Here is a 13,123-nt window from a genome sequence, read left to right as displayed (position 1 = left end):
AACATCGGTAGTGGCGAGCTCCTCTCCTCTGGTCGCGCGACTGGTAGTCGCGCGTCCTCATCTAGTCGCAAGTGTGAATAGACCTTTAGAGTGCACGGCGTAAGCCTGTGGTTGTGGGTTCGGCGCTAACTGCTGTGTCCCCCGGTTTGAGTGGAGAGGGCGCGGAGGCCATAAATCCCGAAACGCGGCGTAACACGGGCCTTGGGAGAACGCGCTGTTGACACGTCTTCCTGGGAAGACGCCTGTGTGTCCCTTTGAATCCACCGCCCGCGCGCAACCGGCCAAGAGCAGGGATCGGAATGTTTGGGCCTGAGGTTTGCGCGTGTGTTTTTGTGTGTGTATTGTCGGAAGTGTAACCGTCGACGCCGTTCGTCTTTGCGACTGCTTGGCGCCTCTCGCATGGGAGGATTTTGGAGAGGGAGTAAATTGCAGATGTGTATGTTTGTGTGCGCAATCACTCGCCGCTTAGTGTGTGCTTTGTGTGTGTTTTATTTGACATGCGTAGGAGAGGGGTATATGTGGCACAATGATTGGCCAGCCCATTTCAAAAGACTGCATGTTATTGGCCACAGAGTGACTAGTCATTGATTGGTCAACGGACTAGACTGGAATTTTGAGCGCTAAGGAAGGAGCGTTGAGACAGTTGGGCTTGGAAGAGAGTTGGGCTCGGAGCAGAGTTGGGCTCGGACGAGAGTCGAGAGCAGACTGGTTGTTCGAGGAGAGAGACTAGGCTGACAGAGGGCCCAAGGGACTCCGGCCTAAAGTGTAGCAGAAGGCCAAGGCCTGATTCTGCTAGCATCTGACCTCAGATCGTTCACCAGTTGCAGTTAGCTCTCCATGTTTGATGTCGCACCCGACGACGTTATTGTAAATAGTTGTAAACAAGTGTAAATAAATGTCTACAGTTGAGAAGGGAAGCCGTCATCTCCGCACCGCAATGTGTCGCTGAGCCACGGACGCAGCGGTGGTCACCAACACCACTCTGTACGAGCGAAGGCAGAAGCAGCAGCAAGAAACACCTGCTGTATAGGGAAGCCCATCGATCCCCCACGCCGACGCTCGAATTGTTTAACTGAAGCGGCTTCGAGCTAAGCAGGTTCGGGCTCAATTGCACTTTAAAATTGCCGTCTGACAACCTTGATCTGCAAGAAGTTGAATGCAGATAGAGTTCAATGAGAATAGAATGTGTTCCGTGTGACAGAGGTACAATTGATATTTTTTAATGCGACAGCCTTAAAGGCCTCAAACTTTAGAAAATCAGCCAACTGTGAGGAAAAAACAATGGGCACAGAGGCCTCTGGCAGCTTGGTAAGTGACATGGACAGGCACTGATCGATTATTGGGTAGTGCGACATCAGGAGACCATTGGACATGGCCAGGTTGGTAGGTGCTGCCAACAAGGCTCCTCCTTTGACATGTCAGAGTGAGACAGAAATTGAACTCCGGGCTGAGTCGGTCACACCACTGCTAGGCCGTGCCGGTACGTTTGTATACCTTGTTAAAAGTGGGGTTTTACCACATCTGTGCCTGGTGGTCTTGCAGTAGCTTGAAAGTGTATGGTAACATATGTGTGTGCGATAATGGCAGCAAAAATGGAGGTGCATTACGTGCAGCCCAATAAAAACCAACTCGGGCGTTGCAAATAGACTGGCTCAGTGCACCCTACATTCACTTGATCAGTTATGTAAAAAAAAAAAGAAAAGACATATATGCAGTAATACATCGCAATAACAGTCACAGCTTAATGTACAGGGCTTCCAGAACACTAGAGCTCATTTGCCCCCCCTTCAGGATTTCTGCAAGCTACAAGAGAAAGCGGTGCTTCTTGCACTCACGCAAAGTCAAAGTCGGTGGTGAACTGTCCCTTCATCTTCTGGAAGACTGGGTCCTGGGCCGTGGCCTGCGCGCGGCGAGCCAGCGACTCTGAGGCCGCACTAGAGAAGGTGGTGGTCACTGACGAGACATTCTCAATGCCCACTCCGAAAGTGGACACCAGCTTCTTGAGAAAGTTGAGCGTGTGCGGGGTGACCGTGGCGTCGGCCACGGCGCCCCGGTTCTCGAAGGCCACCGCATAGCACTTGGCCAGCCCCTGGCGCAGCTGCCGCAGCACCTCCTCGTACCAGTTCTCCCGGAACCACACCATCTGCACAAGACGGTGACAGGCCGGTCGTTGATAGCATCCTATAGGCTCCCAAAGCATCGCTGGGCGGCGCTGCAGCTCCTGATGGGCAATGCCATCGGTGGCAGAAAAACACACTGGGGCGCCGCCGGCTCGGCTCGCTACCTTTGCGACGTGCGCCACGCGCTTTCTCTCGAACGCACCCTGACGCGCCCCCGCAGGCGCATCGCGACATGCCGCCTGCATTCCGTCTTAATGATTGGACAACCTGCCGCGTATTTTTATGGAGCAAACGTAATTATAGGCGAGAAAATTTTTATTCACGTCTGCACTGTAGAGCAGACGACAGACGGCGATGAGTAAATATTGATTGTGAATGCGTTTCCCACGTTAGCGAAAACGCAGGAAGTGCACCTCGAGGTAAGCCTGCTATGTAATTATATTTTCGTATATAATATGTTTAAAAACTGCGGAAGTATTATCAGTACTCTGAAATCGTACTCTTCGTATTATCAGTACTCTTGGTCGTAGGGCACATTCACACATCATTGTCGATCGCGGACGTCGCACGCTGGATATCTGTTGATTTGGTTGCTTTCAGAGCACTCGCAAAGCAGGGAGAGAGCACAAAAAATCAACAAAGCAAGACACGCGCGGAGCGAAGAGCAGGATAATCCTGCACCCCCTTCACTTCCTACACATGGTGTTAAACCATTGTACTCTTTTCATGCCTCTCTAAGATGTCTTTGTCAACTGTCTAACATTTCTGACTTTATGAAGGGGAAAATTGGCCTTTTTCGTTTCCACAAAGAATGCGAGACTTCTCAGAATGCTGTCATGCAGTTGGAAAACAGGTCTTGTGGAAACGCTTTCAATGAAAACTGCAAAGTTCCACACGTGAGCCTAGTCTTTTGGCACATTGCTTGTATACTATTGTGGCTACCCATGACAGTACCTCCGTTTCGCATCAGCGGAACGGTTTCTGTATCGCCAATTAATTGCCAGGCGCAACTCGATCGGCGCACGTGCACAGGAAGCTAGCGGAGCGTCTGCTCCGGCAATGTCCCATCGTTTCACATTTCGCCACCATGCCAGGAATGCGGCACTGCCATCGCACGGCGAAACTTGAGCTTGGGTTCCCTATTAGCCCTTGCTTTCTGGTTTTCCCATTCCACAGCTGCTGTAACTTACAACCGGCAGTAGAAATACACAGTGCAGCTCTTGCCTGGGTGTACATGCCACAGCTTAGTTTTAGTTGCAAATATCTAAGTAGAACATTTCTTTTCTTGGCCGGACAAGTGGAAAGCTCAACCAGCGATGCGTGCTTTTATCTGTTGCTTGAGTGACACGGGACTAGACTCGTGCTTGTGAGACAAGTTGCTGTACCTGTGTATTTGTGTTGTACCTCTTCTCATCACATAGTCACCATCACGACCCTCTTTCCTCTCCTTTTCCTTTTGCCAGGTGCAGAGTAGCAGGCCAGGTGCTCACCTTGCTGGCCAACCTCTCTGCCTTTCCATTCAGTAACACATCTATCTATCTATCTATCTATTGGCAGTTGACAGCCTCACTGTAGGTGATGAAAAATTTTTCAATGGTGCCGTCGGCATATGAGAATTTCCAGGGCGTGGACACCCCCCTAGGTGCAAGTAAGATGGGAGATCCTCATGTTGCATATAGTAAACCTGCATCCCTAGCATGGTGATCGATCAAAGAGGTGGGGCACTTGCCTGGTCCACAATGCCTTCCAGGGAGGAGAGCACGGTGGGGTGCAGGTCACGCTGCAAGTGCATGATCTTTGAGCACCGCCACATGGAAGGCGTGGCCCGGATGGGCCCACCAGCGTCAGCCTGGGCACCATCCCCTGCGTTTTCAGACCATTCCGCTGCTCAGCACACTCACCTATCAAGGATCAAGGGCTCTTGCCAACTCACCAAGGAGAAAAAAAAATTCAGGAACAAGAGACATACTTCACTCTCTTGCATACCTTCTGTTCTGTTAATGTCCCCTCATCCTGGAGCACTTAGTAACCCAAAATGAAGATATAGATGGTAGCTAATGTAACTGACCCCTCATCCAGTGTGTCGGTCATAACACCAGGAGTGTGTCGCCAAGTGGCACACACATGCAGTGTGGTATGGGTCGGAACTTGCACTACAGTGCACAAATTGAGGAGTTTGGTATCAGTTCATTAAAAATCCCACTTTCTTTCAATTTTTAGCGCAAATTATGCCTGGCCTGACCATAGGCAGACCTCAAGTATTTGGCAATGCACCTGTTTGTGAAATGAAATAAAATTTTCTCACTCCTATGACATCAGAAGTAAACTCTTTGTATTGCTACTACTTCTGTGCTTCCCTCTATGACAGGCATGCTTTAAATAGATGGACACTTGAACTTTCTCAGTGCCACAGGGACAAGAGGCAACTCACCAGCCTGAGGAGAGGCTGCTTCAGTGGGTTGCTGCTGTGATTGGGAAGTGACCCCAGCTGAAGCAGCGGGTGGAGCTCTCGCCTCTTCGCTGCTTTTGTCTGCACAACACAGCCAACACGCATGTGAGAACTTGTTGAAAAATCAGAAACATCTCGGGTACCATGGCCACTGCCCCAGCAGTCTTATAACTGAAGTGAAAGAGAACACCACTGTGATCCAGTCCTCACTGTGATCCAGTCCTCAAAGGCAAAGATTATCTACAGAATGCTATCTGGATGAGCATTTTGCTTTACTTTTTCTGTCAGTGTATCTTACCTTTCATTTTACCTGGTGCTTGAGCTGATCGTTTCCCATTTCACCACATAAGCAGCCCCCAGCATACAACCGTCCACCTGCCTGCTTTGTAGTTTTTTTTTCCCTCATTAACTTTACAAATTTCAAACTGTCCAAAAGATTGCATCAACAGCACCAGACCTTTCACATCTGAAGAAGGTGGGCACCTTGAAATGATTCTGGATTACCAGAGAAGCCCGCAAAACATTTTGCAATGAATACCTCGGCAAGAAGTTGGAGCACAAGACTTCGGTTTCTGAGCCCACCAGTGCTTGCAGATCTATTGCGGTGGCCACAAGAGGTGTTGCATACATACATCTCTGCATTTCGATCGTGCGTCCACTAACTCGCGCCTGCCTCAGACAAAACCAGCAACATACAATATGTTGCAGTCTGTAAGCAAAATTTGGATATGACACCTCCCCTCCCTCCTCTAATCTGTAACACTCACTGAACAAAGGAGTACATTCCAAATGGAGGTTGGATGCCCCGCCTTCCTGCAGCCCCTGCAGCCCTAGCCATTAAACACATAAAGGCTTATATTTACTGCACCATGACCTTTGCCATGCAGTCCTCAGTTATTTCATCCTTTCTCCCCTCTTTCACTGACCTCCCCACATAGCTGGAAACTTTTCCTTATGTGCTCTGGTAAACATACTTTTGCACGCTACAGTAAACCCTCGTTAACTCGAAGTTGTAAAATCCAGAAAAAATTGAGATAAGCAGAGTTTCGAGTTCAGCAAAATGCAAAAAATATCTGGCGACAGTCCCTGGTGATCTGCTGCGCGCCATTGCCGCCAAAGCCTGTCGTTGCCGCTGGTGCACACTGCACAGAATGACGGAACTCTGCGACAGGAGTGTTTTCAGTGCTGATTTGTTAGCGCCCCATCATTGTTAGGTCAAGGGGAGTACAGTTACGCTATATCCCGTTCCAAACACTACACAGCTTGAAATACAATAACACTGATGAATTTATTGTACCGCATTGCGTTTAAAAAAAAAGAAAAGGTCACAGCGCAGTGGTGTGCTGTTATACTACGATGCAGACTTGCATTGCAAGCAGTAACTTTTTCCTGCTCCTTTCGAAAATTAACAATATCTAGCCACACTAGCCTTCTTATTCTCCTTTACTACGCAGCGGTGTGCTGCTATACTAAGATGCAGACTTGCATTGCAAGCAGTGACTCTTTCCTGCTCTTTATAAAATTAACAATAAGCCGAGCCCGCTTATAAAAAACCTGAGCGTCACGCGGCGTCCGTTTGTTATATCCCGAAGTTCGTAGTAACTGGACCACAAACTAAAAAAGAAAAAAAAAAAGTTGGCGGTCAAAACACGAAATTTATTTCTTAGCAAAAAAGTCTGTGATGCTCGTCTGTTTCTGCAGTGCAGATGCGATGAGGGCGGTCTCCAGTTTATTTAAAGCACTAGCGAGCTCTTCGCCGAGTCCCTTGGCATAGACAAGTTGTCTGAGGCCCTCTATATAGCCCATTGCTACAGATGTGCTTACGGGTGCTGGCTCAGACGTTTCATCTTCATCTGATTCTTCCGCGTCGCTCTCGGCCCGCACTTCAGAAACGATGCCTTCGTCCGTGCACGGTTCCGCAATATCCGCGTCTTCATCCGCAGAAATAAAATCCTGCCAACCAATGCCAGGGCCTCCCATGTCGGAGTCGACGACGCGCTGCCACAAATCGCCGCCGGAATCATCATCATCGGAGGCATCAGGCCCGACGTCCGGTACTGCGCCGACGAAGCCGGCCTTGCGGAAACAGTTTCGCACGCAAGCGGTCGTCACCTACGTCCAGGCCGCCTTCACCATCTCAAGGGCTGAATACAATGAAACTCGGAGCGGCAAGTTAGAACCGGACGGTCAACGGCGATGAGCAAGCGCTGCACAATGCGGCGCCTATACGATGCCTTAAAGGAGCGTATTATGCCCAAATCAAGAGGCTGCACTTTAGAAGTGGTATTGGGCGGCAGGAAAAGTACAGTCATTGCCGTCAGAGACGTTTGCACGTGGTGCGCTGAGCAATTGTCGAGCAACAGCAGCACGCGCCTGCTTTGCCTCTGCATGTCGCGGTCAAACTCGCCCAGCCATTCTGCGAATAAATTCCGTGTCATCCAGGACTTATTGTGCCTGTAGCGCACGGGTACATGGTTCCGAAAGCAACGTGGCTTCTTGGATTTTCAGATTACAAACGGCATGCGCCGGTCGCTGCCATTCATATTAGTGCACAGAAGAACTGTAACGCGCACTTTACTGTGTTTACCGCCAGCGCATGACTCCCCTTTCATGGAGTGCGTCTTGTCTGGAAGCATCTGATAAAATAATGCAGTTTCATCTGCGTTATACACATCCTGCTCCGCGTAGCTTGCAATAATGGCTCGGTTTGTTGCAAGCCAATTGGCAACGTCCTGGTCACTTACCGAACGCGCCTCACCGACAATCGATTTAAAAACAATCCCATGCTGCACTTTGAACCAATGTAGCCAGCCATTGCCTGGGCAGAAGTCGGGAAAATCTAGTAGGAATGCGAAGTCTTTGGCTTTGCCCAGCATCATTGGTCCACTTATCGGAATGTTGCGAGCCCGTGCGTCGACGAACCACTTCAGCAGCGCATCCTCTACGTCCGCATAGGTGGCCTTCCGCAGGCGCTTTCTGTCCTCTGTGTTGGCGTCGGAGCTGGCGATCTTTTCCTTATTCTTCAGAATTGTCGAGACGGTTGATTTCGACACGTTGTACTTCTTCACCAGCTCGCAATTTTTAGCACCTTGAGACAGTTCCGTCACAATAGATGGTTTACAAAAGTATGTCTGGCAACCGTGAGCGGCACGCTGATCCCACGCTGGCCGCCATATTTTGTTCGCTCCATCCGTTCGCTTTGTGTCCGTCAGTCAGCGCTTTCACCTAGTGTGCTGTGCTTGGACCTCTCTTCGGCCCCTGTCGGTTTCTGTTAGCGACGCCTAGAAGCGTATTTTTACAGCCGAGACGTGGCGGTGCCCACTGGCCGCGCTGCCGAGCGCAGTTACAAATTACTCTACGGAGTCGTGAATGGGCCCCTCGGCAATCCGCAGAGTCATCCATATCCAGGTACAGTATCCAGAGTTCTGTAATGTGGATTTTTTTTGTCTGTGCGTCTTTGCTGTTTACTTAAACGCCTAAGAGAGATATCGCGAGTTTGTTTGCTTGGTTTGTGCGATCACCGTCGCTCATCCCACTGGAAGATACTTGGTTGGTGAAATGAGTGAGGATGCATTTTATTTTATGATAAAAGAATCGTGCGTAATTCGATGTAAGTTGGACTGGCGGTTAGCACTTTCCTGCCCATGCCGTCGACGCAGTAGTTGGCATTAGTCTCTGAAATAATCGGGGGCTGCGTAAAAAAAAAAATGCCATGGTAATTTGTGCTTCCAGTGATTGAATAATGATTGGTGTGCGATATGCGATGACGAGTTAATAAAATCTTTGTAATTAATTGATCAATTGATGAAATAAAAACACGAAAAAAAGGAATTGCAAAGTAAGGGTGTAAAGGTGTCAGAATGAAAAACCAGTGCTTGGTGATGCTAAGGAAGAAAATTTAGAGTGTGTAATTGATTAATTGAAATAATTGAAGAATGTGTTCAAAAGTGTTAAATTGCTCAGAATGAAAAGCCGATTGTTGCTGACGCATGTGTATTGGTGTAAAAAATATAAAACGTCAAATAAAATAAAAATAAATAAAGAAATGATAGAAATATAACATAACATACATAACAAAAATATAACATACATAACAACATATAACATACTACACCTGTATGTAGTATGTTACTTTTGATGAATTCATCTTTCACTGCATTGTATTCTTTTCGCCCCTCCTGCTAGGGCCCAGTCAGGGCCTGCAGTATTTGGTAAATAGAATAAATAATTAAATAAATAAATAAAAGAGCTAAAATATAACACGTGAAGAAAGAAAGAAAACATCGTGCGCGTGTGTGTATGAGAGAGAGACACTATCGCGTTATACCTTTAACGGCGGAGCTTAAGTGACCCCCTAATTTTTTTTATAACAATATGATATAATATAAATCTGATTTTATGAACACAGCCAGTTGCACAAAGCGCAAACACTTCGCAGTAATGTGAGTTGACTTTTCAAATTTCTTTTCGTTTCAGCCGAGTTCCTCCTCCTCCAAGTTTCTCGAAGCTTCCAAAGTCAGCGCTTTCATATGAGATTACGGCTTCAAATGTTTACTTTCTGACAGAGGGAATAAACTAGAAATCGACATATTTAAACATTCCAGTGAATTTCAGGTAGCTGTGAATTAGCGAACCATCGGGTGACTCGAAAAAACACACAAAAGTGAAGCGCACGCTTCGTTATTTTATCGGCCGCGCTGGCAGGTATAAAACCTGAGCTGCGCGCTCTGGACGTGGACTGGTCGAAATGGGCTGCACGTGAGCATGTTACAACAAGCTAGTGGGATGCAATCTATTCCTGCTTTTCTAGACGCCGCGGGTTTGGCAGCCGCTTGCTTTTGCAGCGTGAAACACGCACATCGGGCGCACTAGACAACCGTATTCCTCTCTGCACCAAGCACTACCATTTCGTACGACTGTGAAAAGTAGTTTCGGTAATCATGCCCGAGTAAATGCAACCTACATAAAAAATGTTTCACAGAACGTATTTGCACAATAGCGTTCGTTATACATGCATTGCTCCTTCTCCCGTGTCCTCCATCGCAGCATAAGCTTATCCTTCAAGTTCACACGGCTCTATAGCACGCTATGTGAGTTAGCTGCCAGTCAGAGGGACGTGCAGCAATGCTTTACATGATGCAAGTGACACTTGTAAAGCAGATTAGGACTGCAAACGAACGGTCGCATACACGCGTATACCTTGATTCCGTGCGCGTCTACGACGGTGCGCTGGCTGCAGAAGGGCACGCAGCAACATGCTGGCATCATTCCGAATAAAGCTTGGAGCTAACAGCGACTGCTGTGATGTTGAAAAATGAAACAGTCACTTGTGAGCATTCCAATGCACCTTTCGGTGCATGCACGGGTTCTACGAAGGCGCACGTTGACAGCATACTCTATGGGAGGCGCGGGCGGACTGAACAAAACATGGCCACCGCGCACAGTTTCTGTTTCTTTCACTAGATGGCGCTAACTTTTGTAAAGCCGCTATTGCTCGCTTCGTTGTCATGTCCAGCGCTTTTCGTTTCGTGACCGCTGGAGGCAGGCAATTCCCGTCCACCATCCCAAATTATACGACTCAGGCCTGACAGACGAAGCGCTCACACCACACACACGAAAATGACAACAAAGCGCCGCAACTGACGGAGCACGTGCGCACGTGCGACAATCACGCGAGGCAAGCGAGGAAGTGCCTAAGGAATGGAACGGAATGGAACGGACACACAACGGGGCATGGTATGCAACGGGGAGACCAATGAGAGGCATCCCTGAGCGTCAGTGCTGCCACCTGTTGGCTCCTACCGTAGTTGCTTTCAACCGCCCATGGCCTCCCAGATTACCTCCGCAAATCTCGGAGGCCACGAACCGTCACCGCCATACTGAATGCAGCGGCGCGCGCCGCTGCGCATTCAGTCCGCCCGTGCAAACAGTACAACCGCTAGCGTTGGAGAGGCCTGCCTCCTGGCGCCCCGCGCCCCTGGCACGGCCGCTCAATGGAACAGCCAGGAAACGAAACGACGAAACTTCGAAGACTATGGCCTCATTCTCACAGCCGGTTTTTCTCTCCATCGCCTCCGTCGCGCTGGCGCTCGCCCGAGAAGGGGAGTTAATGGGGCCAGTACTCTCCGAAATCGGGTGGCCGGCGCCGTGGGGTTTTGCTCCAAGGCGCCGCCGGTCCGGCGAGCGGCGGACTCCGCCCCACGAAAGACAAACCAGTGAGCGCGCTCGCTTCTCTCACGTGACTCTAAGTCACGGCTTGCGTGTCGCGACCGAGCGAGCGCCGGCGGAGCGGCCATCATCGCGGGCTCGCATGCAGACGGCGGCGCGCGAACACAGAGAGAGAGAGAGAGAGAGAGAAAAGCGGGGGTTGCCCTCCGCGAAGCGCGCGCTGACAAGAGACAACAGATGCCGTTTCTTTTTTTTTCTTTTTTTCATTGCATCGGGTGTCGCAGCTAAACATGACCTCCTGCAAAACTTAACGATATTTCAGTTGTATGTTTAAATGGGTGTATCAAAAGAAATTTTGCAAGTTCTGGCGACCCATTCCTTTATTGATGACAGAGTTATATATGTTCCTATAGATTTTTTCGATTGCGCTGACTGCCATGAATAATATTATAGATGTGCACATTTATGCTGAGCTTTGAATACTGGCTTGATATATATCCGTACCCATTTGTTGTTCCGTAATACGTGCGGTGTTTGCACTGAGGCTGACATAAGAAGGCGTTCCAATTCTGAACTGCTGCGAGAAGTCGCGACACTAAAAGTGGAATATAAGAGACAGGTAATTTTTTTTTATCTGAGATGCTGAGGTAACACTATTTTCAAATAGTAGATTTGGAATTTCACTCCCTTCCATTTTGGAGCTACGCAAACGGTACCTCGTTGCAAATAGTTAATCTGGCAGTTTTTCTCGCCAACCTATGTCGATCCAAACGCAGAACAGGTTCTTGAGAAATTGAAATCATGTAAAGCATGTGGCTCACAGGTTGAGCTAAGAGCCATTATATAGACACAACCAGAGCCAAAAACAAGTACGGAGTGGCAAACAAGGTTCGAGGCAGTAAAGAAGAAGTCATAACGACTGCCGCACAGGTGATGAAGGGAAAGGAAGAGGTAACGGGCGAGGTGAGGAAAGGAGCAGAGGAGAAAACTGAACAAAGAAAAGAGAGAGAGAGAGTAAAAAAATGCAAACAGCAGGTAAATGGCGCGGCAAGAAAACTTCGTCAAGGGGAGGAGGTCTAAGAAAGCAAGTAAAGAAAAAGCATATCAATGGGGTAAAGAAATGTAAGAAAAGGTCGCAATCTCCCCGCAAGACAGAGAACCCTTTAAAAAAAAAAAAAGCTGTGACGAAACTGCGTTTCGAGAGGAAGCCACCGCTTTTGAAGCCGCATTGCTTGCACTTGCAGGTGATAGCGAAATATTAAGTGCTACCTTAATAAGAGACCGGAAAGCGTGGCGTGACATGGTCCATAGGGTCACGAAGAGTCGGACACGACTGAACGACTGAACTGAACTGGACCTTAATATCACGAATGGTGGTATCGACAGGAACGTTCCATTGCTGGTGAACAATGCTTATATTGATAGTAGTCTTGAGTTGCGTGGAGTTTTGTACAGTATACAGTAGAACCCCGCTGTTGTGTTCCCGGGTGCTGCGTTTTCCTGGCTGCTACGTCCTTGTGGTCTAGTCCCAGCATGACTCTCATAGACTTCCATGTATTAGAAACCCCGCTGTTACGTCGTAGCTTGGGACACGTTCCCGCATGATACGTTGTGAACTCACACCCCAAGCTAACCCGAAAAACAAGCAGCGACGGCCATGTTTACTTTTTCGGCGAATTGACTTGGCCTGGCTTGGCCTAGCGTTGCTGGCGTGTCTACAGAGGGCACTAGTGACGCTTGGGCAGGCTGCGTCATCATCAGCAGCAGCAGTAGTTGCGCTTTTTTTTTGCGTCTTGCTGTCTTTCATTACTCCATGCTCCATCCTTTGTGCGGTTGGTGTGTGTGCGACTGACTTCACGATTGCCGAACTTAGGACTCTTTCCGCGTGTATTTTCCGGCTGTGAATTCGTTCCGCGGTCGTGTGCACACGCGTCCAGCGCACTCAATCGCCCACCTGGCGCGTGCCAACCGTTCAGCGCGTAAATACAGCAAGATGGTATCAAGAAAGCGCAAAGCGCTATCCTTGGAGGATAAACTGAATATTCTCTGCACTGTGGATGCAAACCCAACGCGGAAGCGGGTGTGCATCGCTAAGGAACTGGGACTTATGCCATCCACCCTCAACTCCATTATTTCGAAAAGAAACGAGATCGAAGCAAATGCCCGGTCCTTTGACATCAAAAGCAAGCAAGCCCGCGGTGCGGAGCATGTGCAGCTTGACGAGGCGGTGTACAAATGGTTCAAGCAAGCCAGAGCTGCAGGTGTTAATTTTGATGGCACCATTTTGCGCGAAAAAGCACTGGAGATAGCAGACAAGCTCGGGATCGTCAATTTCAGTGTGTCAAACGGCTGGATCGACCGATTTAAACGAAGGCACAGAATTTGC

The 13,123-nt window shown here is 48.8% G+C and overlaps 1 protein-coding gene across 3 annotated transcripts in view; it reads right to left on the bottom strand.

The window, feature by feature from the left end:
* Nipped-A (Transcription-associated protein Nipped-A) overlaps positions 1-13,123 on the bottom strand; it is a 287,463-nt gene that overhangs the window by 45,578 nt on the left and 228,762 nt on the right. For all 3 annotated transcript variants that reach the window (XM_084595462.1, XM_084595463.1, XM_084595464.1), the window contains exons 51-53: positions 4,552-4,650; positions 3,850-3,983; positions 1,836-2,143 (exon numbers count right to left, since the gene is read on the bottom strand). In XM_084595462.1, the coding sequence (XP_084451588.1) occupies positions 1,836-2,143; positions 3,850-3,983; positions 4,552-4,650 (541 nt within the window). The remainder of the gene's footprint in view (positions 1-1,835; positions 2,144-3,849; positions 3,984-4,551; positions 4,651-13,123) is intronic.

Source organism: Amblyomma maculatum, chromosome 2, assembly GCF_055883805.1.
Source record: "Amblyomma maculatum isolate TAMU_Amacu chromosome 2, ASM5588380v1, whole genome shotgun sequence".
Taxonomy (NCBI): Eukaryota; Metazoa; Arthropoda; class Arachnida; order Ixodida; family Ixodidae; genus Amblyomma; species Amblyomma maculatum.
The sequence above is the reverse complement of the archived record's forward strand: the minus strand, read 5'-3'. Positions and strand labels throughout refer to the sequence as shown.